General features: G+C 37.8%; 2 protein-coding genes across 2 annotated transcripts in view; one reads left to right on the top strand and one right to left on the bottom strand.

Annotated features, from left to right (window-relative positions):
• Positions 1–1,855: 1,855 nt before the first annotated feature.
• On the top strand, positions 1,856–4,361 carry LOC137180808 (uncharacterized). The gene is made up of 7 exons (XM_067586055.1): positions 1,856–2,132; positions 2,354–2,380; positions 2,609–2,881; positions 2,973–3,269; positions 3,583–3,894; positions 4,146–4,205; positions 4,306–4,361. Exons 1-7 carry the CDS (start codon positions 2,099–2,101, stop codon positions 4,359–4,361), a joined length of 1,059 nt encoding a protein of 352 aa, XP_067442156.1. The 5' UTR covers positions 1,856–2,098.
• Positions 4,362–7,894: 3,533 nt separating this feature from the next.
• The window catches only part of LOC137181511 (voltage-dependent calcium channel subunit alpha-2/delta-3-like), a 36,415-nt gene continuing 20,040 nt past the window's right edge, over positions 7,895–24,269 (bottom strand). The window contains exons 13-39 of the mRNA XM_067587275.1: positions 23,873–23,951; positions 22,534–22,667; positions 22,020–22,037; positions 20,156–20,227; positions 19,976–20,056; positions 19,799–19,873; positions 18,787–18,870; positions 18,418–18,489; positions 18,242–18,303; positions 18,070–18,137; positions 17,879–17,924; positions 17,668–17,765; positions 17,388–17,481; positions 14,332–14,427; positions 14,088–14,209; positions 13,300–13,377; positions 13,138–13,199; positions 13,012–13,056; positions 12,847–12,909; positions 12,044–12,114; positions 11,875–11,950; positions 11,316–11,356; positions 10,687–10,742; positions 10,470–10,587; positions 10,230–10,342; positions 9,898–9,980; positions 7,895–8,854 (exon numbers count right to left, since the gene is read on the bottom strand). Coding sequence (XP_067443376.1) covers positions 8,762–8,854; positions 9,898–9,980; positions 10,230–10,342; positions 10,470–10,587; positions 10,687–10,742; positions 11,316–11,356; positions 11,875–11,950; positions 12,044–12,114; positions 12,847–12,909; positions 13,012–13,056; positions 13,138–13,199; positions 13,300–13,377; positions 14,088–14,209; positions 14,332–14,427; positions 17,388–17,481; positions 17,668–17,765; positions 17,879–17,924; positions 18,070–18,137; positions 18,242–18,303; positions 18,418–18,489; positions 18,787–18,870; positions 19,799–19,873; positions 19,976–20,056; positions 20,156–20,227; positions 22,020–22,037; positions 22,534–22,667; positions 23,873–23,951 — 2,100 coding nt within the window. The 3' untranslated portion in view covers positions 7,895–8,761. The remainder of the gene's footprint in view (positions 8,855–9,897; positions 9,981–10,229; positions 10,343–10,469; positions 10,588–10,686; positions 10,743–11,315; positions 11,357–11,874; positions 11,951–12,043; positions 12,115–12,846; positions 12,910–13,011; positions 13,057–13,137; positions 13,200–13,299; positions 13,378–14,087; positions 14,210–14,331; positions 14,428–17,387; positions 17,482–17,667; positions 17,766–17,878; positions 17,925–18,069; positions 18,138–18,241; positions 18,304–18,417; positions 18,490–18,786; positions 18,871–19,798; positions 19,874–19,975; positions 20,057–20,155; positions 20,228–22,019; positions 22,038–22,533; positions 22,668–23,872; positions 23,952–24,269) is intronic.

Here is a 24,269-nt window from a genome sequence, read left to right as displayed (position 1 = left end):
ACAGGCAGATATTGTATTTAATCACTGAAGACTCATTACAGATGTATAAATTTAGGCGAGCACAATGATTGTCAGATTCTTGACATAGATCAGGTGGTATATAAGCTTTTTTATTTACAGAGGACCTACACATCTCACCTCTTTTAGTTTTACAGACAGTAGAAAATAATAGTCTGTGGTTCTCTCTTATTTGCAGGTCCTGAAAAACCAAAAGGGGGGGAGCTTAAAAATGAGGCTGTAAGTCAGACATGAGGCATAGTATTGAATATGTTTGCTGTATGGGTTCTTGCTATAGAGTTAAAGAGTCCTTACAGTTGGTGTTTTTTTTTTCCCCAGGACACATACCATACGTACTCCACCATCTCTGAAGAGCCAGCTGCATCAGCCCTGAAGGATATGGCGTACAGCACCATACAGGCACATTGAAAGACAAACTTCTATACTGTATAGAGAAAGAGAAAGTAGACAGTCTAAAGAACTATTTTTAAGGAACTTGTAAATGTGTCTTTTATACTGTATCTTTAAATTGATGTAGGTGATAGGGATGTGCAGAGAGCCCAGTATTTGCATTTGTATCTGTATTTGTTGAGGCAGCAAAATTATTTATATTTGTATTTGAATAAAAGTGGATATAAGTATAGAAATCCAGTTTTTGTTTTTGTTTTTATTACACTTTTAATTTTAGGATATTAAAGTGTTAAAGTGTTTAGCGTTGACTACTAAGCTAAAACCAAGTGCATCACAAATGTACATAAGTAGACAGACTCTACTTATTTATACACCCATAACACGTGTAACACGTAGAGAAGAACTTCAAAGGTTATTATTGCTTTGCACTAATCTGGACTCCTGAGAGTAGGAGAGTCAATGCCAAGCAAAACAACTACCAAGCACACTCACTCCATTCTTAATGAAGCTTCAGACTGGGAGATACAAGTGGACCTGAAAAGAAACATGTCTTCCCCGAAGAGGTGGCCACAACATTGCTTCGCCCAGATATGGTGCTCTTATCCAGCACCAAGGCAATCTTCCTGGTGGTACTCACAGTCCTATGAGAGGACAGTCTTGGTATCTCCCATGAGCTCAAGAAAGCCAAGTATCAGGAAATGATTGATGAAGCCCATGCAAAAGGCTGGCATGCAGCGCTTTCCAATTGAAGTCGGATGTAGAGGCTTTCCAGCAGCATCAGTACATTACTTTCTCCAGAAAATACGGCTGTCACTTAAACAGCTGAAGAAAGCCATCAAGGACACAGGAGCAGCAGCTGATATCTGCTCAAGGTGGCGGTGGCATAGAAAGAGGAAACAGTTGGAACCCTTCTACAGGTGAAGGCTAGTTTGGCCTTTTGCTGCCCCACTCAGGTGAGGCGTACTGGTTTAGGGGTGAAATATTGGTCACCCTGAGATACCTGCTGAGGATGTAGAAGGGTTCTCAAAATCAACTCTACCAAAGGAAGTCCACCAGTACCATACTACCTGAAGTTCAAGCAGTTCCTGCTCATGTCAAAGCATCTCTGATGTTTAACTCACGTAAAAGGTGATGATATGTCAATGTTGCATTCACAACGTGTTTCTGCTGTCCCCCAGTGGCCAGATTATTAATTATTGCTGGTTTAAGACTGAAGTTGATTGGTTGTTGATGTGTTTTTATCATTATGTTACTTCAAAAACAATAAAAACAAGGCCATTAAAAATGAAGTTTTTAAAGGCCTGGTTTTGATATATGTGATGTGTAGTATGTATTTATATCACCAGTCCTACCCAATTTAGCAAAAAAGAACAAGTAAAACAAACAATAAGGAAGACAATTAGAAAAGCAACAGAAATGATGAGCAACCTTTTATTTCTACCAGTTAACCAGCACTGTGGTAGATTTGATCTAAATATACAGCACCACACATACTGAGGGCTGAATAAAATGATGTGTGTCTGTGTTTCTGTGGCCTGTCTGTCAGTGTGATTCACTTCTGATGCTTGCTGTGGTTTTCCTGAGAGCAACTTCTGTAAAATGACATTCATGTCTGTCAAAGTCCATGTAGTCAGACACACAAGTGTAGTCGTTAAAGGATTGCTGGACGTTCACATTATTCTGCTTCATCATGGCTGGACACCTGCTGTTCGTCATCCTTATATGTGAGTTAAACCTCTTGTCAAGCTCTTTCAAAGTTAATGTTGGCAAAAACACACTTATGTACATTTAATTCACAAGCAAGTGATTAACATGTAATGTTTGTATTGTTATCAGCATGTTTTTATACTTTTCCATCAGTCTGAAGAAATCAGGAATTTTAATTATAAGTTATTGATTAGTTATTATTTTGTCTGTTTTTCTTGTTAACATGTTTCTCCAACAGATTCCTTTCATGAGATGAAAGCACAAGGTCAGTCCTGAGTATGATATTAATTCATAAACAGCTGCACTGTCATAGTAAGGACAGTTTATTACAGTCTGCAGTTAATATGATAATTTGTGTACATGGATGTACAGTATATTTTCTCTACTTCCTATACAGTACATTAAATCACAATTTCTCATTAGGAATTTCACCACATTAATCCAACAATTCAGTATTTGATGTGATAACATATTTCTTCCTCTAAATTTTCAGCTCTTCTTCCACCTAAACTGACAGTGAATCCACTGGTGATCACAGAGACAGACTCAGTCACACTGAACTGTCAGGCTCCACCATCAGTGTCTCAATGTTTTTTCCACACAAATGGAAAACCTGCCAAAAGTTTCTCTTGTCTGAAGACTCTGACAGGGACTGAGCTGCTCGAGATAACAAATCAAAGTCCACCCGCTGAGGTTAAAGTGACATGTTTTTACCTTATAGCTTATCCATCTCCAAACAGTGATGTGTCCTCTATCAGCATTCAACGTGAGTATTCATAAATTTAGAAATAAAAAATTAGCATTTTAAATAAATGTGATTTTTAGTTATTTAATCCAACATATGCTTAAAATTTCAGCATCTTTTCGTCCTAAACTGACAGTGAATCCACCGCTGATCACAGAGGCAGACTCAGTCACACTGAACTGTCAGAGTCCACCATCAGTGCTTGTGTCTCAGTGTTATTTCTACACTTTAAGTAGAGGAACTATCAGTGTCCTGTCTTGTCTGCAGACACTGACAGGAACTGAACTGCTGCAGATGGCACATCAGAGTTCACCTGCTGAGGTTGAAGTGAAATGTTTTTACACTGCCATGTTGGGAGGCACATATTCTCAGTCTCCACACAGTGACTCATCCTCCATCACCATACAGAGTGAGTGACTATTACTTCTTATCTACTGATATTATTATATCTTGATAGTGTCAGCACAGGATAAGTGGCTTGGTGTTATATTTCAGGTGTAAATTTGATTTTGAGTAATGACAAAATTGATTACACTTTGTATTATATATTACAAATATCAGATACACTGAATTATTATTTTAGCTAGTTGTTAAGCATTATAAGTGTTGTATTGTATGAGTGTAGGACATCTATAAATACATGTACAGCTTATAGTGTACTTGATTGCAAAGTGGCACATTATAGCTTTGACTTTTAATTATTTTATTAATCTTTCTGATAGGTCAGAAACCACAGATGAGTTACCAGCATGTTGATGGTGACTCTGTTCTCTTCACTTGCTCGCTGCCTGGATCTGCTAAACATGATACGAGATGTAACCTGTACTTTGGAGAAGCAAGTCATCCAGTAAAAACGACAACCATCCGGAGGGAAACGACCTCAACAAACCGGAAGTCCTGCCAGTTTACTGTCTCAATAGATGATTTGTTGACACTTCTACGTTCTGTTCTGAGAAAGGATGCCAGCTGTGATTACACCTTGGGAAGTGGACCCAACTCTTTGTCTCCTCGTAGTGGTGGATACAGCTTGACTGGTAAGTCAGAGATGACATGAATACATGCTACATTGCTACAACACATCCATTCAAAAGTCAAAAACATACATATCAATGCATACACATGGTCACAATTGTAAAAAAACAAACAAACAAACAAACATGTTATTTGGTTTGTAGTTCTGTGAAAATAACAGCTCAAGTACACAAATAATTACGCTGTTTCACACAGTTGTCCACACATGAGACTGACAGGGCTAAATCTACCTTCCTTTCTTCTTTTATTGTAGATATTGTAGACAAAGAGTCAAGCAAGATGCAGACAACGCCAACACTTACTATGACCACAGGTAGGTCAAGTTATAAATTGAAATAGAAAGCCAGAACAATATCACAAATTATTAACTATATTTGTTATTTTGAAAGTGTAAATGTTTTTTTATTCACCAGGCCTGAATGTTAACACACCTTGTACTTCCATTTCTCTAACTCCTGTCCTATCATGAGTATTCTGAAATGTACTTGATTCATACCTTGTTCATTGACCAGATTGGACTACTGGAAGTAGCACTGTTAGTTCCAGCTCTACTTTTCCAACATTAGTGAAACCAACATCAGGTAAAAGTTTGTCAATGATTCACATTGATTCTTTAGAAGGTGTTGATTTACACACTATATAATATTCACATGTGGAAAATTGAATATGTCAAAGTGCATACTAAACTTATGGTTGCTGATTGGTTACTCTGATAGTGTGTGATGGATATGCAGGTGCTTATGTGCCTGTGAAGGTAGCCATCTCACTTTGCTGCAGATACAAGCCCACACTGTTCATGTAAAATCAAGTTGTTAAGCAATGCATTGTTGTCACGTCATATTTGTACCCCTAGTACAATAGAAGGAACTATATATTTTTAATGTTGATATGTGTGTGCCTTCAAGAAGCAGATACTGGTATGACTGATAAAAATCAAGGATCTGGTGATGAAATAACAGGTAGACTTAAGATTCTTATTAGTGCATCAAAAATGCTAAAATGCATTGCTGTGGATAATTTTTTAAAAGTTTCTGGCTGTGTATTTAATAGGTTCAAGCGTTAGTAAGCCTGGCACAACTGATAGTCCTAACACCCCAATGAAAACAGTTTCAGGTGAGTATGTGTAATTCCTTACACGCAATGCAATTACTGATATTAACATAAAAAACATACCATACTAAAATAATATCTAGTAATATTTACGTTTTGGAAATTTGACACATTTTGTAACAAAGTAGATTGAGTTGTGCAAATAGCACACCCAGTTACTACAGATCAAATCTGTGATCAAATATTAGACGTGATGTCATTATGCAAAATTTTAAGAAATAGCTGAGATTTTATGTTTTTAAAGTTGAAAATGGTTACTCTCTTATCTTTAGTAGACACACACTGTATGTTGCTGCAGTGGAAAAATTGCTACAGTGAAGTAACACATTTTGAATAATTATGATGCCAAAAGGTCCTCAACTTGAATGAACTGTTTCAGTAGGTTGACAACCTAATTTACTCAGTAACTTTATTTCAGTAGCAAAGCAATCACTTTTCATTTCATATGTGTGTTTGGTATTGTTGGTAGAAATACTGTAGTCTATAGAAAAACACTACATCTTTTTTTTTTGATAATGTTGAAACAAGCAAAACTGACAGTATGGTCTCTTTTGTTTCAAAACAGGAACATGGATATGGAAGATAATAGCTGTTGTAGCTGGTGGAGTAACTGTGGGTATCATCTTGCTGGTTTCAGTAATTATCTGGAACCAAAGAGGAGCTGGTGAGAAGTGTTGATTTGTTTGTCAAATAAAGTCTGAATCTACTTTTATATTCATGTTTACACATACTGTTTGATACTGAAGTTCAGAATTTCGTGACAAAAAACAAAAGCCCTCCCCATCCAAAAACGTTTTAACAATTTGTCTATTATTAAATGTGTGTAAACTCCAGAAGTTGCATTCTAACAACCATTACATCTTGAGATTTACTCAGCTTGAGATCAAAAGACATAAGCACCAAAAAAACAACTTAAGTCAGAGATGCTTGTCAAGGAATACTATTAGGTTCTTGTCTTTGAAGGAACTGTCATAGAATTTGAGCAGCATTCAATTTTTGGTGAAATCAACAAATTCAAAAATACAGCGCATAAGAAGGAGGCTGGTGGAAGGAGCTGTGGCAGCAAATTGCATTCGCATTAGCAGTCAGCAGACCTGTGGCTTTGCTCTTTAAAGCCATTTGCAGCTTTCAGGAAATATTTGATGCAGCTTCATGTTTTTTTCTTAGTTCAACAGATTTCACAGAACTTATAGAGACTAAAACAAGCTGCTGTTCTGGAAATCAGCAGCTCATGTAAAATAAACATGTAAGACCTGCAGCGGAAACTGAAAGCAGACCACATGTGTGGGAGAATGCACTGAGACAGAAATAATCTTGTTTGCTAGGCCTAACACACCGAACACAATTTTACATGTATGAGAGGAGATGGTAGAAAATTGTTCTTCAACAGCCGGTTTATTTTGTGACATTGAAAACTTAATTACACAAAATCGTGGCAATCTTTAAGTAACGTAAAATTCTTGAATCTGGTCAGCTGGACTGAAGGTCTTTATTTTTATGTAGAAAAACATTATTATCATTCATTTATTATTATTTTATACAGACTGTGCAGTAAAATGCCAAACATCGTGGGAAACAATCATCTTAGTATTAGTTTCTTTCTTACTTGTAGGTTCTAAGGAACTGAAAACCCGAGAACCACAAAATAAGGATGTAAGTGACATGATGAACAATCTTAAATCTATTTACTACATACAGTAATAGATGCTACAGTCTCTTTCTGTCTTTTTCCAGTCTGACACACACCGTGTGTACTGCGAAATCTCTCAGGAGCCAACTGCAATCGCCCTGAGGGATATGGTGTACAGCGCTGTGGAGGCTCATTGAAACACAAACTTTTTCACTCTTCATAGAAAACAAGAAAGCAGACAGTCTAAAGAACTGTTAGAAATGTTAACTGTGAGTTTAGAGTATAAACTAGACTAATGTTAGACTTCTGTAATGTCTTTTTCTTAGATCTACTGAACTATACAATTAAACCAAATTTTTACAGCAAGATCAGATTTTTCAGTTGTGGTTTATGAAATGACAACACAGTATAGGTTCCATACTATTTTTTAGATCTAGATTGAAAAACTATTTGTTTTTACTCACATATAACTAAAGCTAAAGTTCACTTTACTCCTGTTTGTAATTTTTTATTTTGTTTGTTAATGTGTTATATACATAATTTTTATAACCGGATATATTTTCTCACAGACGTTTGTGTTTTTGTGCTAAACTTACATGCATTTACAACTTTCATTGCATACATACCTGCAACTGTATATAAATACTACTGTCCAGTGAAAACCATGTATCTCCATTCATGTATGAGCTGATTTTTAATTTTTGAGACAAACTGAAAGCGTTGTATTTCCTTACTACTTGAGAAAGAAAAGTGTCATGCTCCATTATTTAAATAAACCTTCTAAAAACCCACCTGATTATCTGACAAATACATTGTTACTAAGCTGAAAACAACCTTTTTTTTTTATCTCATTAAAAGTTTATGTTATTCAGTCACATGGTTTTCTAAGGACAGTGAAGACATGTTTTAGCCCACTGTTATTATTCATTTAGGCTTTTTTATATTTGTTATCTACATACTCTGAGTTTTTCAATTACTGTACTAATTTCACTTTAGTAATTACAATTACACGCACACATAAACTGTAGCTGTGAGGACTGTTATTGACGTAATGCATTCCTTAGCCCCTTACCCTAACCATAACATGATTCTAACCTTAACTCTAAACCAAGTCTTAACCCTCAAACAGGTCTTTGAAGTTGTGAGGACTGGCCAAAATGTCCTCACAAGGCTGAAATGTCCTTACGTCCTCACAAAGATAGATAGACATGCGCATGCACACACACATTTGAAGAAATAACACCACTGGGTAAATGAAGGAAAATATTTCTTTGTATTTATTCAGCAGCTTTTTTAAACATGTGGTTAAGAGTATGTGGTCACCTTGACAAAGTATGGATTTTAATTTTTATATCAATGTAACATTCTTTGAACACACTGTTAAATCTTCATCATGCATCTGTAGCTCATCTGAAATGTCTTCTGCTTTAAAACAAAGAGAAACTGGAAGAATAAAGCAAGTTCAAATTGTCCTTTGTCTCTCTGGTACTTTACACGATCCATACTATTATTGACACCAGAAACAACTGAGTTACAAAATAAACATAAAATATTTGAAGAAAGAAAACTATGACAGCACTGTCAATTGTTTTTAGCAATTTACTGCCAAAAATATAGACTGTTCTGTATTCTTTTCACACATGACAAAAGTGCATTTTACATTCTGCAGACTTTTATGTCAGCCATCATTTTTTCCCCACAACAAAGAAACAAACATATTTGATGTCTTATTATTGTCCTTTGCAGAAAGGACTTGTTTTACACTTTGTACTCCTATGTTATGCATTTGTTTTTACTGTTTGACATATTTCTTTCTCTTACTTAATTTCAACACACATTCAGGACAATATGGCAGTGGCATGATCTGCAATGCTCTGAGCAAAGTCACCAAGCACTCCCATTATTTTCATTTTCTTTTGCTGCACCACATCGTTTATGTTTTCTGCATTAATGGATGTGACTCTCAGTGCTACAGATAAAGATTTTTCTTAGTAGAGCGCTGCCTGTTGCAGAGGTATGAGCAAATTCATTTCTGGTTGGCCATGTTCTCTATGTGTTTATAAGCATCTTGTTTTTGAGCAGTCCTATCTGACTCCTGCTCTGGATGCTGGACTCTGCCAAGTTTCTGGTCACCTGCTGATGGTCACTGCTATCAGAGGCAGCAGAGCTACTGTTAGAGGACCAGAGAGGCGTGTTGCTGAACCACACTCCATTGCATTTTCCTGCAAAAGACACATTCAGTTGTGATAAATATGGAGCTGTACAGGGGTATGATATTAAACATTAACAGGACGGACATGCTCTCTTATACTACTGGTTGTATCTGGAAGTGAAAGATAGACGTTAATTATAAAATCTTTGAAAGAAAACAACTCAAATCACTTCATGTTTGTTATTGAAATTGGACACTAAACACTATTTGATTATGCTCTAGGATAATTCTGGTTTATAACAAGTTGGGTCATATGTTTGTAGCTTTGTCCATCATTTCTATGAATTACGTCAATACAGTACTCATCAGAGTGACTATCGATATCTGGGAACAGAGTGACATCGCTACAATGAAGTCCACCGGGACAAGAAAGAGAAATGATGAGACAATAATTAAACCAGATGATCTAAGCCACTTCATTTCAAGGTAAAACTTAAATAAGGTACTCCTGCAATATTAATAATGATCTCTAATTGCAAGGGCAACAATGGTATGTACAGTGGGTTAAAGTTAAATAGCTAAAAGCTAAATACATTTGACTAACCTGGGGGTTTGTTTAAAAACTGTCTGACCATCTGAAATATACAGAATGTGCATATTTTTGCCCTGTTGATCTTATTCCTAGCAATTTCAGCAGTTACCTTGGTGAATACAATGTTATCATTACCAAAAGTTATAATGGACAAAACTGCAAAAATAAGACCCAAGTTTTTATAAACCAGAATTATTCCTTAATGATCAAATCATGCAATTGTTTCTGTCATTGTTTCATTCTGTGTTGTGCAAGTTTCTTAAAGCAATTAGAAGTTCACTCAAGTGTTCAACTTACTTCATAATTGATATGTGTCTTATAGATTGACATTGCAGTATTGATGGCGTTACTTGTGACATAGATGAAACAGAGATTGACAGTCTTGATGCTGTTACTCTCCAGTTATACATTATATCTTTAAACAGCTTGATCAATGAGCAAACTGTCTCCTGTGTTTGTGCTGCAGTGTCAGCAGTATTCAGTGTGTAACTGCAGATGCAGACAAACACACATTGTCATACCTCAGGGTGGAAAGGGTGACATGATTCAGGCTTCTTTCTGTCCTTCTGAAACTTCAGTCTGTCACATTTTAGTGACTCGTTGTGTACAAAGGTGTCAAGGAAATAAATGACATGACAGATTTAGCCTGATGTGAAACTGAAAACTTAAGTGAGTGCAACTCTTAACACTTTTAACATCTATTACTTCTAAATGAGAAATAAAATTATTCTCACAATTGGTAACTCATACTGTAAGTAATCCTATGATCTAACTGACATTGTGCTGAAATGAAAAATGCTCTCAGAAAAATTTTTGCACATCAAACATCTTGAGTTTCATAAATAAAGGATATACATGATCTCGATGGGATCCATGGTTACGAGTGGGGCACTGCTACAGTCACACTTGTTGTCCACAACAACCATGAAGAGGTTGCTGCTGGGAATCTGCTGTATGACAAAAGATCTGCAGCCCAAACAGAGAAGATACTGGAATTATGATGTTTTAATAATATAGATGGATATCATCTGCAAAGGGGTTGATTATTTGATGATTCAATGAGTAATTATTTAAAGTTGGCCTAAAACAGTACCTGATACAGCCCTCACAGTCAATGTTGCCTGTTGTTTCTTTGATGGTGCGTTCAGAGACAAAGGCAGGGTACTCTGTATCACATGGCACCATTGTGGTTTTGCCCCGAGATCTTTGAGCTAAATGTGACACAAAGTAAGTGTAACTGAACAAAGAACAACAATTAAACAGAGAACAAACTTACATGCCTATAATGATCATCTATCATTAACTATTACCTTTAACAGAAAGATCTACGTTCCACCAGCTGTACAAGTTAAATTCTAGCAGAAAACTGAAGAGAAAAACACAAACATCATATTAAAACCAATGTTGCTGGGAACAGTTATAAGAATATATTAAATAATAATATTTAACTCAAACATTCATTAATATTATAACTATTTTAAGAACATTAACTACAAATAATAAGTATTAAGCAACCATAAAGTAATGTATCTTGTTATTATCTGACATGTTGAGTTTTTAACTAGCATTACTACATAGTTCATAAGATATAAATGTTTTTGCTGACGTCCAGTGGTATAACCTCCCACCTTGCTGCAGTGATGTTCAGGTGTAATCCAGGACCCTGTGACATCACCGTTGGATGTGGTTACAGGTGCAACAGAGCACACTTTTATCCACATCCAAACACCCAGCTAGAGGTGAAACAGGCTCTAAACTTTCACCCAGGGAGGGCAGTAAAACACTGCTTTTCAACCTGGTGTTAAGTTATTCTTTAAAGGGTCCACTTACGTCTCCGTCCTCCAGCTTATAACTCTATAATATAATATACCCTTACCACTGTGTACATCATATCATGTAATTTATTAGCCCACAGGAAATTATTTTGTATTATTCTTACATGACAAGTTCAGTCAGGAGCCACTTAACAACAGAGAACGGCTGAAAGAGAGAAAAGCATATGATGTCAAAATCTCTGTGTAAAAACAGTGGGTACAAAACAGGTGAGGTACATAAATACATAAACAGCCAAGAGAGACAAAAGACCAAAAGAGAGGGAGATATGACATCTCTGATGAGAGGTAAGCGAGTAGATGGATGTGTGTCTGTGTGTGCTGTGTGGGACCAGGGCCATGGGAGTGGGGTTTAGGTGGGTTATATGAGATAAAAGATTGAGACATTCATACACAAATACACTTGAACCCATACGCATACTGGAAACACAAACATATACACATAGTGCATGCATGCAAATGTTTCTATAATTTATAAATGTCACAGTTCATTTTCTGAAACTCTATACTGTTGTTCCACCAGTGTGCAAACCGTTAACCACAAACCCCGAGACAGGTGTTGAGGTCTCTGCACTGTTGCTGCACTCAGGCAGTTAAAATGTAAATGTGCTTTACCACAGATGATAAAATTATGACCAGTGTCTACCAGTTGATGTTCTCGCTTACATCAGATAAAGTGCGTGCGCTGTCACTGCTCCCAGCATACTCTTTGCAAAGGGCCTGGTAGTCATACAGCGTGATCCTGCAACACAAACAGGCGGAGGTCACATTCAGTGTTGAACAACAACAAGGTCCAGTTCACTGAATCAGAGAGATGTTATGTTGTGTCTCAGACCTTTTGAAGGATCCCATTTGGAGAAGTTTGTTCATAACAGCACCTTCCACCTCTCCAAAGAAGAGTCCTGTCTGAGAGAGAAGTTTTGTCAAAGCACACAGGCACACAGTTTAACGCCTACAGTGGGTGGACAAAATAATGGAAATGTTCCATAAACAATGACTTTAACTTTTGACTCAGTAAGTTGTAATTATTGGTAGCTCAAGTTTAAATATTTCACTCACAAATTGCATCAAGAGAGAATCAGTTTGACAAAACTCATATACACATACATATTTATTTCAGGGCTGCAATCTACCAGACAGAGTGTCTGTAATGTGGTTTAAGAAGCATTCATACTGAACCCCCTTGCAATAGAAAAACAACATATGTATATGTGTATGTCATGTGGTGTCCTCAATAATTTGGTCATTTTTACATCTGTTGAAAACCACAAGATGCATCAACCTACAGTGGTTGCAGCCAGCTGTTAAACACTATGAATCTGTTGAGGTACAAGCAGCCATTTTGTAGGAGTCAGTCCATGTTTGTCATCATACAACTGTAATTTTACAGAGCTAAGCGCAAACAGTGTTTGATCCAAATATGTCCATACACACTGATGACCAAATTTAATGTGTGAGAAACTCTTAAATGAAGTTTAAAAAAACTTGTATGACCACTTCTGTTATCAGGTTCCAGTATTGGTTCAGTATTGCCAGACATTTTCAGGAGAAGTGAAACATTTATGGCAGAGGGGGCATGTGTTTAAGTGTTTCAATTGTTTTGACATTTGTTCTTGAATGTAAATATGTACACAGTACCTGAGATTGCTCCTCTGTGACAAGAATGAAGCCATTGTTGTCAATGAGATAACAGTTAATGTCCTGTCAGAAGGATGAATAAACAGATTATGTTAACAAAACCAACAAAGCAGAAGCCAGAAGATGCAAGGGGGTTGATTATGTGGTTGATGTGGTTGTCCTTACCTCGTTATCGCAGCTAATGCTACATTTTCCATCAAGAGCTGTACACTGAGCAAAGAACAAGAGTAGTTTAATTTCACATCTCCAGGAAGCTCTTTTTTTTTGTTACAGTTGTTGGTCTTGCATTACCTGTCTGCATGCAGTCCAGAACTTCCTCTGAAAGAACTCGAGCTTCATCTGGATCCCTACAGCTGAGCAAAAGGTGAGGAACATAAGAAACTGCACAATATTTAAAAACAAGTATTAACATAGTGATGATGATGCTATGAAAGAGGGTTTAGAAGTTGTTACCTGCAACAATTGGAGATTTTCTGTCATCAAGGAGTTGAATTGCTGTGCTGGCCAAAACCACACTCTTATTTTCTAATGCTAGAGGGGAAAAGCAGAATAAACTCTAGCTTATTTGTCAGATTCATTCATGTGAGGAAAAGTACATTTTCTGCTCACTAGATGGCGCCCTTTACCAAGCTGCCTCAATTGGCCAACTCAAAAGAAAATGCAGTACCAGTCCATTACTTTACAGTAATGGTGTCCAGTCAGAGCTTTTTCTACATCCAGATGACTAATAATTCTGAAATGGGTGCTGTGATGGGACATTTCAGGTTATGATGGCAAAGCCTGAGTGGATGCAGTCATCATTAACAGAGAAAAGGTGGTAAATGTCGTGAGAGTGAAGCTGAATTCTCCATCCTCCCTTCGGCTAGCAGACAGAATGTGGGCCACATTAACTGCAGACGGCCACGAGGGAGGCGAGCTGTGCTGCACATCCTATCAGTGGAAAACCAGTTAAAACCATAATCCATAATAGAGAGAGGGACATAGAAAAAGACTGATTTAGATGTTAAAATGCTGAATGAGTAAGGGAATCAGATGAATTCCCAAAAAGGTGGTTCACATAATGCTGCTCTGGAAAAAGACAAGTAGGCCTATATTGAAATGGACTTGTATTATGCAAGATGCAGATAATTTAGCAGCAATAGGCTGATAAACTCATGTTCAGTTTAGTTTTTCCTGGGCTCAGGGAGCTTTTCTTTTGTGCTGCACACTTGAGCTACTTTCTCTGATTTTGTTCTGCATACCTGTACTGAAGGGGATGGAGTAGACAAATGTGCCGGGGACCTGCTCTGCCGCTCTCTTGTACCACAGAGGAAAGTGATCAGCATTAAACACACCCTCCTTGTCCTCCGCTGTCAGGAAATCTCTGAGGAAGCGCACAGAACAAAGCCAAGGTGAGGAGCAAAGGATTAGATTCATCAAGCATAATCACGGCCGCGCCTCGTGCTTTAAGTAATGATTAGAGAAATGTTGAGCAGCGGCACTCACTTATTAGAGAGCTGATCGGGAGCTACAAACAGGTTGGTTCTTGACAGGCCTGTGCGTGTTCCCAGAAAGGCAATCTCCACTCCTTTGTCTGAGTTCCTGTTTGTATAATGCAGAGCAGTGACCATTTGCCACATAAACACATCTTTACATCCTTTATTAACCTTCTGCCTAGATTCTGTTACAAATATCAGATGTCTCAAAATTTCCTCCATCTCAATTCTTTCAAAACTGAGGTGATTGTGATCGACCCCGACTGTTTTACTAAGGAGGTCAGTCACTATATTGGCACCCTTGCTAGCAACATCAAGACCACATCTAAGAATCTTTGTATCCTTTTTGACCAGCATTTGAACTTTGAACCTCATATTACTAAGCTCATTCAGTCTTGTTTCTTTCAGTTGAGAAATATTGCAAAAATCAAACCTGTACTATCAGCTAAAATATGGAACTTCTAGCACATACCTTAATCTTTCCCCGCTTAGAGTACTGTAACTCCCTCTTCACTTGCATTACTCAGTCCTTGTAGCAGCCAATAATGTAATAACCTCCATTAATGTAATAACTGCCACTAACGTAATAATTTTTCCATTCTTCATGTAATATAGGTTGATAATGTAATAACTTACCCATAATGTAATAAAATTTCTAAACCAATGACGTAATAACTTTTTTTTATTAACTGGGTTTAAAAAAAATCATAAAAAAATATAATAACTGGAGCCAATAATGTAATAATATACTTATATCACTTCATCACACTTCCATGACAATTACCCTTGCTGTTGCCTCTTTCAAATAGCTGCTCAAAAACCAGATATTTGTTTGTGTCATGTTAGCTTCAATTCCATAACTTGAGTGTCTCCTAAAACCTATAGTGAGCTACATGGTTTTTGCCAAAAACTGCATTGGATTAGCATAAAATTGGCATGTTTGCAAAGGGGAGACCCGTGGGTACCCATAGAACCCATTTTCATTCAGATATCTTGAGGTGAGAGGTCAAGGGACCCCTTTGAAAATAACCATACCAGTTTTTCCCTTTGGAGCGTTATTTATCTGCCTTCCTGACAAGCCAACATGACATGGTTGGTACCAATGGTTGCCTTAGTACTTCTAGTTTCATATGATATCAGTATCTTCACTAGCTTTAAAATTGATCCTGCTACAGCCTCTTAAAAATGTCGGCCGGGGGCGCAGACGCCCCTGCAGGTCTCTGAGGGTTAATTAGAATGATTTCACAAATTTGTATATCCTCTTGCACTAAATATATAAGAAATGTTAATCTAGTCTAGTTAATCTACCTCTCTAGCTCGTCTTCAATTAGTGCAAAATGCACCCACAAGGCTTTTAACAAAAACTAGTCGTCAGTCCCACATCACCCCAATTCTTGCCTCCTTTCTTTGGCTTCCAGTAAATATAGAATTGACTTTAAAATTTTACTAATTACATACAAGGCCCTGCATGGCCTGGTCCCTGCAAGCGAAGCCTTTTATCTGTTCCTCGTTCCTATTTTAAAACCAGAGGTGACCGTGCTTTTACGGTTGTTGCTCCTAAACTTTGTAACAGCCTTCCCCCATCCCAGCAGATCTGCTGAATCTGTGGTTTGTTTTAAGTGGCTCATTTCTATAAGTTAGCGTTTTTATAATTACTCTCTGTTCACTTTTAGTTTTGATTATCTTGGTCATGTGCTTATTTCATGTCTATGTATCAGGCTTATATGTATGTATGTATGTATGTATGTATGGTGTATGTATGGTGTATGTATGTGTGTATGTACATATACTTGTATTTGTATGTGTGTCTTTTATCCTATATGTGAAACACGTTGTAACTGTGCTTTAATAAGTGCTATACAAAAAAAAAAAAAGTTTGTGGATGCTGATTACACACAATTACACAATGCCACATGTAATTTATTTTTTTCTTTTAAATGTATGTTGTAGGAAATTTATAAATGTATTCTTGCAGGTGGTTTATTTCTCCGACAAATCTCAGATCTGCTGTTGATTAAACTGAAATGTGTTAAATGTCCTGAGAGGAAAGTTCTTGACGCAGTCGATCTAGTGTGAGGAGGCCTTAATGTATCATATTAAAAGAGTGAAGGGAGACTGCATGATGTTTCATCTTCTCACACTCACTTGCCTCTTATTTATTCATAATATCATATTATTCATTTGGGCGGGTTTGACAGTGTTGTGGACCAAAATAAGCTATTTGAAGAAATTACTTTGGGCCCTGGCCACATTGCATATACTGTTTATACTAAGAGCATTTCCACATTCCTGGTCAATATACTGTACGTAACTTCCACAGTCTTCATTTTAAACTCTAACAGCTCTTTTCAGATTATAATATGGGTAGAATATAGAATATTAGAATGATGGGTAATAAGCCGTAAACAAAAACAAATTTTAAAATACATTGTGATTGTGAAATATATATTTGTCTGTGGTTTGTTCTTCACCAGTATGACTTATTAACATTTACAAATGCAGACTTGATGGGTCATTGTGAGCCCCCTTTAATGATTTACTTATATTTAAAACTGGGTAACACTTTTTAAGCTCCCCTATTTAGTATTTAGGTACATTTAAAAAATAGTTTATAACACACTGTAATGTTGTCGTGAACAGATATAATATTTTAAAATGTTTATTACTGTACAGTATATGTCAACAATTATAACTTTTCCTATGAAGACATGAAATAATGTAATGATATAAAATATCATGTTATTACAACTGTATTTTACTATATTTTCATTCATCATCTGTTTATACACCAGCCTGCACTTATGGTGGCCACAGGAAGAGTTATATTGCTTTCATTAATAAGCACTTATATCTTCTTACAATTACATTATAGTGTGCAAGCACTATAAGCAATTTAATTAACTGTTTGTACACTGCTTGTAAATACTTAAAGGAAAGTGTTACCTATAATTGCAGATGACTTACAATGTGAGAAACACATGACCTTTATTCAACAGCTTACTAACACTCAACTCATAACTGCAGACTTGAAAAACACCTAGAAAGTATTTGAAAAAAAGAGCTTACTCTGACTTGTTGAGGGCCAGTCCAGTCCAGTAGGCCTCCAGTGGAGCAGTGACCACTGCGTCAAATAACACCTCCTGGATCAGCTCTCTGTCACCTGCAGAATATACAACAGCAGTTTTAATTGAAGACCTGATTATCCAAAACATCCAACTCATTTATAATAATCAATTTCTTTTGTTTACACTTCATTAAATAATTAGAACTTGATCAAATTTTCTACACAGATAATACAGGCACCATGAAGGCTAATATATTTAAGTCTGACTCAGGTGTCTCTTACATTTGAGGTGCGGTCTACGGCCTGTCATGAAGAGCTTGATGGCTTGAATCTGGGTCAGGTGACGATGCTCGTGCTCTTCTTCTATGTTGCAGTACGTCCTGTGGTCCAAACAGAGACACACTGTTACATCACAGGCCTCAACATCCCCGCTGAACACAGAGGGATAACCTATATAACGCATGAATGCCCACTTCCATAACCCCAGCATTACCATTCATCTGCCAGGGCGACATCTGGCTGTTCCAGATCACGGAGCCCTGAAAAACACAAGTCAGTAACGCTTCAGCAATGCCAAGCCGGGATAGACTGATACAATAAGAGCTCCTTCAAACAAGCAGGTCAGATTGTTATGCATCTTACTGTATTCAGTTTTGTTAATACAATAGAGTTGGAGTGATATACCTGCTTCGACTGATACATTCCCTCTGAAGAAGTATTTGCCATGGCCTCTAGAGAGAGCAACTCCGACACTGGAGACAAGAACAGAGGACAGAATCAACCTGAGTCATCAACGTTTCACTAGAACCCAGACATAAACCTACAGGAAGTCATTTAGGAGTGTAATAACACACACCTGAATGGAGTTCCTTTGATGTCAGTGTAGTAATAGTCATTGTGCATCTTCAAGACACGCCTCTAAAAGAACAAACAAACAACGCAGATGAGATTTATTCCTTCGGTCTAGAAACGACAGCGAGAACAACTCTCATCTGATAGAGAGACACTAAACATCTTTATCTGCAGCCTCACCCCTTTATCCACTGTCTTCTTCACCTCCATAGAAAAAGTTCCCGTCTTCCTGTTCACCATAGCGTTGCGGAGCTGAAAGATAAAACGCACATAGACGCATGTAGAGCAGACAGGTCGAGGATGGGTCATTGTGATTACCATTTAAATGTGATACTGAAAACAGAGCAATCATACCTTCATAAATATATGGATTAATTTAAAATAATATAGAACCACTAGTCTGGTCACAATGTGAAATAAAGGCATTGCGTTGCAGTTACACAATGTTGCATCTAAAATACATTTAGTGTTACATTTTGCACACACTGAAGACATTTTTTACAAGATTTTTGTCGCTATAATATTCATTTTTAGGGGTTTAACACGTACGATATCATCTTTGTCCTCCCACTCCACCTCAGAGAGATCCACGCTGCTGTAGTTTGGCTTTCTCCTCTTCTGACCCTCCTGATACTGCACAGAGAAACACAGTATACACAGTTTAATAACCCCTTTGTATAACGAGTTTTTATTTTGACTAAAACTTCAACCAAACTCTAATGTAATGAATGTAGCCTGACCCAACGGTGAAATCTGTATGTGACACAACACTGTCAAATAGAGATGAGATTAACATGAAAAAAAAATCTATTTAGAAATACGTCATTTTAATGTATCTTTTGTTATTCACTGTTAAAAGGAAGACTTGTCTGTGTGCTCTTGTTTTATGAAGTCCTGATACAGCACTTTTACTGGTTAATTATTTAACAAATCATCTGTGAAATGAACACTGTCAGGTAAAATGAAAATAATTAATATGATTGATAGGAAATCCACGCTCAAATAAGTCTACATCAGTGCATTAAACTGTACATGACAGATGCGGCTACGTAATGTCGTACACAAGAAAACGACTAGTCAATGACTACAACCACAGCACAATTTTAGCCACAAAAAGACACTCACAAGAAACCAGCACAGACCAACATACACACGGTTGCACAGAGAGGAGTAGCACTAACACTGGCACACACAGATCCACTAGCACAGCCATAGCTCCTGAGGAACCAGTTGGTCCCAGGGCGAGCGGCTGTGGTCTCTGCCAGTGAGTGTTAAGTTACCTCTGGGAAATCTCAGGCCAGCCAGCCCTATGAATGGCCTTTATCCCTGCATGCATACATCAAAGGAAAAGGTGGGGATTACAGACTATACGAGCCCATTTAGCCTCCTAACCACATAACACATTTGTCTCTGTGTGCCCTCGTCAACGGAGTCTCTCAGTTCATCATTTCGGTTATGTACACAATTGCATGGACAAAACAAAAAGGAAAAAACAGGGTAAAGTCAGGGAATGTTGTGAGACTGTAAAATGTGTAAAAGTGATGTTAAGAAACCGCGTTACCAAAGGCCTGAGGTCCGGATGTGTCAGGATGTAGCCATTGTTTGTGATGGCAAATACGTATCCATGGATCCCTAACTAGAAACACAAAATGAGGCACATGTAGAAGTTTTTAAAAAGCCTTTTTTATATCAGCATATTAATTTAATTTCTGCAAAAGTAGAAGACAGCTGATTGTACCATATGTTTGGGGATGAGCTTCATCAACTCCTGCAGAGGGATGTCTGTTCCTACAACTCCCAACAGAATACCCTGGTTCTTCTACATGACAAGATTCAAAACACATACACAACTTCAGATGACTGCAGGAATACTCATTAGGTGTCTCACACTCTGTCAGTCAGTCAATCAGTCACTCACCGTTTCATTCTTTGTGCTGAAGACGGGCATGGCTACTGTCGTCATCAGACTCGGGCCTGCTTTTTCGTTCAACTGGAAAAAGAAAAAGGAATTTCTGACTGATGAATGCTGCTATTCTGGCTGAGTAATCCCATCAAGTGAGTGTCAACAAGTTCTCCAATCAGGTGCGTAAGCATCCTGTCAAGAGCACTACGTAGAAAAAATGATTTAATCCAAACTTTAAACATCTGCGCTTGCCTGATAATCAGACTAAATTGCCATATCATTTTGTTTCATTCATTCTAATCACTGAACAACTCAGACACGTGTGATTCAAAGGTCTGTAACCTGCCTACAGAGGTAAAAGTTTATTTAGCATTTCTCATCAGTACATCTTGTGAATTCTGAACAATAACCAACACAGTTACACACTTACACTTTAAGACAAACTGAGTTTCCAAAGATTAAATGTCTTGTCCATAAATGACTCCAACTGCTACATAACAATGATTATGTTAAAAGAATAAATTAGAACTATGCAACAACATTAAATGTGATCAGCAGCCGTGGAAAAGTTAATAAATGAATTAAGAGATATAATTGATTTTTTTCATCCAGTGCAGGAGGCCTAACTCACACTAAATTAAATTAAAATTTCTGTATAAAATAGTGGAGTGTGAGTTATTGATAACAGCTTCATGACTTGGCAGAAACAAAGCCAAAACTACAAAATTAGGTTGAGAACACATAAAAATATCACAAAATATCTATGATCTAGAAATACACAGATTTGATACAGAGATATAGCATCTATTCCTTGCCCAAAATGTTTAAATGCAGCATCCAAATGAAGTCCTGCAGAATCACAGTTTTTTTTTGTTGTTAAGCCTGAACCATGTGAGGCTCATGTGGCGCTCAGGGGAGGAGATGAGGTAAGTTCAGTAGGATGAAGGCTGACATAATTTAGCACATGAGTGCCATTAAAGTAGGTCTGCTATTCCCTCACCTCATGAGTCCACACAGCTGAGTGTGCCTGCATGCCTCCATGTTTGTGTGCTTGTGTGTGTGCTTGGGAGTGTGTGTGTATGTGTGTGTGTGTGGTGGTGGTGGGGGCTTGATGTTCATTTGTGCACGTGCATGCATATGAAGCAAACGGGCTGCGAACTGCAGGGTGTACTAGATAGCTTGACAAAATGAAGAATGGTGGGTCCTTACATTCATCCCAACACACAATTTGGCAGAAACTGCTTCAGACTACACACACACACACACACACACACACACACACACACACACACACACACACACACACAGGTAAACCTTCGAACACCTAACTACCTCTCCCCCTCCTCCTCCCCCCTCCTCTCTCTCTCTCCCTCTTTCTCTTTCTTGGTCTCCCCTCCAATGTCAGTTTTATTATGGGCTTTAGGAGATAAAATGCAATGATCCACAGAATGATGAATGGTGTGTCTGAGGCTGAGATACAAGAGCACACACTCCAGAGGACAATCTCCCAACCCTTCTGCGTGTGTATGTGTATGTGTGTGTGTGTGTGTGTGTGTGTGTGTGTATGCTCATCGTCTCCATTGTGAAAAGAAGTACAATAAATGCTTCTTTGCTGCACCATCAAAGGGAACTTTAGGCTTCCTAAGAAATACTACAGCATAATGTTGAAAAGTATAAGCAGCTATTTAACCTCTCTAAGTCACTTTTATTGTACTACTGTAAATGACTCTACCTATGATCTCCTTTCTGATCCTTGTTCAGAACTACTCTCAACGGCATCTGGCTGATTCTTTTATAATGACACGACAAATTAATTGTTTTAACAACGTTTAAGTCTACCTGAGAGCGCAAAGAGATCTGATCACATGTAGATGTTTACCTTATGTGCCTGGGAAAGCTGTTGAGAAAGAGGAAACAGAAAGATTGAAACTCTGCACATTCTGCACTGACTGTGGACACAGATGTACATCGGGAGTAATCCATGCAGATTAATGAAGCTCATAATGACGAATCATTCCAGCAGCGTGAAGACTAATGACAAGACAGCAGACACACAAATGAGCACACTTACTGTACATAGATGGACAAAATAACGTATAATACGTATAATATAATAATGTGATGCAGTGAACATTATATGCTTCACAAAGGTAGTATTTAAAGCAGGGCAAGTACTGGCTCGCATTATACTATAAGATGTTCCGATTATTTTGTCCACTTGCTGTAGAAAACATGTTACTGCACTGTACATACTGATGCACCCAACAGATACACAGAAGCATGCAATCACACATACAAAACACATATATGGACCAATAACTTAAAAGATTAAGACTCACAGGAAGTCATCACACTGTTTCAAACTAATAAGTAGAGCACTGTGACACACTTACAGCACTGTCCACATAAGCTTCAGTCCACACTGTATCGTGTTCGTGGTCGATAACCTTTGGGCGGCTCATGACGTGAAGATACCTCATTACATTCTCCTGAACGTCTGCTAAAGTGGAAATCTGACTAAAATAACCTGCAATAAAACACACACACGAACCCAAAATTATTTAGAAAATGTGTGCAGGAACAACATAATATGAACAAAATATGAAGTCCTGCATGTATTTGAGTTATCTGAGATCTGCATTAGTTTATTTTTTGGCCACCTGGGGGCAGTAAACATATTTTCATCTTACATTGTTTGGGCAAACATGTTAGCAAACAGTATTTACACATCCAGCAGATACAGAGCAACATTAGCATTCATTTGGAGTGAAAGTGTTTCTGCCCACCTAGCAAATGTCAGTCTGATATTCATTTTCTTTTTAGCTCTGTTTAGGTCTCCCCCAATGCTACACCATATTCACCAGCTAGTGTGCTGTGCTTTCAAAACCTAAATTAAAGCACTTAAGCATTGTTAGCAAAATGTAGTTAAGCATCAAAAGTGGTTAAATATATGACATAATGAAATCTTCATCTGCAACGTAACCAGTAATTATAGCTGTCAAATAAAATTACAATATTTCCCTCTGATATGTGGTGCACTAGAAGTATAAAGTGGCATAAAATGGAAATACTTGAGTACAAGTACCTCAAGACTGTGCCTAAGTAGCCTACAGTAGTAACTGTAACTTTGAGTAACTTTTTAGTTACTTTCAACGACAACCAATGTCCCTGACATTACTGGACTGTACTAAAACCACTCTGGAAACAGGTCTCCAGTGGTTCAGTCCAGAGTGACACAGGAGCCATTTGACTTGGTGTCAGCTCCAGCTGTTGCTGACAATGTCTCATATCAGACAAGTAAGGTTATTTCACAGTGGGGGTCTGCATAGGGAGGGAGGTTTGGGGCTTGTCCCTCCACAATCCCTCCGTGATCTGTTTTCCTGACTGTGACTTTCCCTTCAAGAGGGCACTCATCCGGAGCGTTGACGCGTGGGAGCCATCAGTGGCGAGCAGCCGAGAGGGAGACACTCTGACAGGAAGAGGGATTAGAGTGGATTGACCTCTGACCCTCCCCAAGTGCCACTTCATTACCTCTTGGCAGAAAGAATCTGATCCCGCACACATACACACACATGCACGAACACACACAAACACACATAACACGGCCAAACCACACTAATACCCACACATCCTCCACTTCTCATACTAGAGTACAGAAACACCACATCAGGCCTGTTCAACACTCACTGATATGGAGCTGTCTTGGAAAGTGTTTATCAAAAAGTCCCAAACCTTTGTTGGCACAAGCCATCCATTTGAGGTTATCAGCAAACGCAGACTCTCGTCCAATCAGGTAAGGGAATATGCGCACCTGTGCAGAGGACAAATAGATGTCAACAGTTTCAAAGATGGAAGGATTAAAAAAACATGCAGAGTGATGTGTCTCCTTAGTGCTTCATCTTCCTGTCCTGATTCTATCTGCTTTGGAACAAGACGTAGCTGCATGTTTTTGCATCCTCACGAGGAAACACTTAGTGCTTAGCTGTCTGTTCACTTCTTTATGTTCATTCTTTACATTTTTTCCAGCTTACCTTTGCCTGTTTTTCAACGTAAGTTGTCTTTTTTCTTTAGATAGCACTTTATGCAGTTATATTCAAATAATTTTCTTTTGTTGGGGGGTTGGGCATGA

This window comes from Thunnus thynnus, chromosome 4, assembly GCF_963924715.1.
Source record: "Thunnus thynnus chromosome 4, fThuThy2.1, whole genome shotgun sequence".
Classification (NCBI taxonomy): Eukaryota; Metazoa; Chordata; class Actinopteri; order Scombriformes; family Scombridae; genus Thunnus; species Thunnus thynnus.
This window is presented reverse-complemented; position numbering and strand designations above follow the sequence as displayed.

What these genes read in the sequence shown, in the direction of transcription:
- LOC137180808 (XM_067586055.1), top strand. Translation starts at nt 2,099, where the DNA reads ATGGCTGGACACCTGCTGTTCGTCATCCTTATAT. An exon ending in GCTGTTCGTCATCCTTATAT is followed by an intron (nt 2,133 to 2,353) that starts GTGAGTTAAACC and finishes TTTCTCCAACAG; the next exon opens with ATTCCTTTCATGAGATGAAA. An exon ending in AACACTTACTATGACCACAG is followed by an intron (nt 4,206 to 4,305) that starts GTAGGTCAAGTT and finishes TTTATTCACCAG; the next exon opens with GCCTGAATGTTAACACACCT.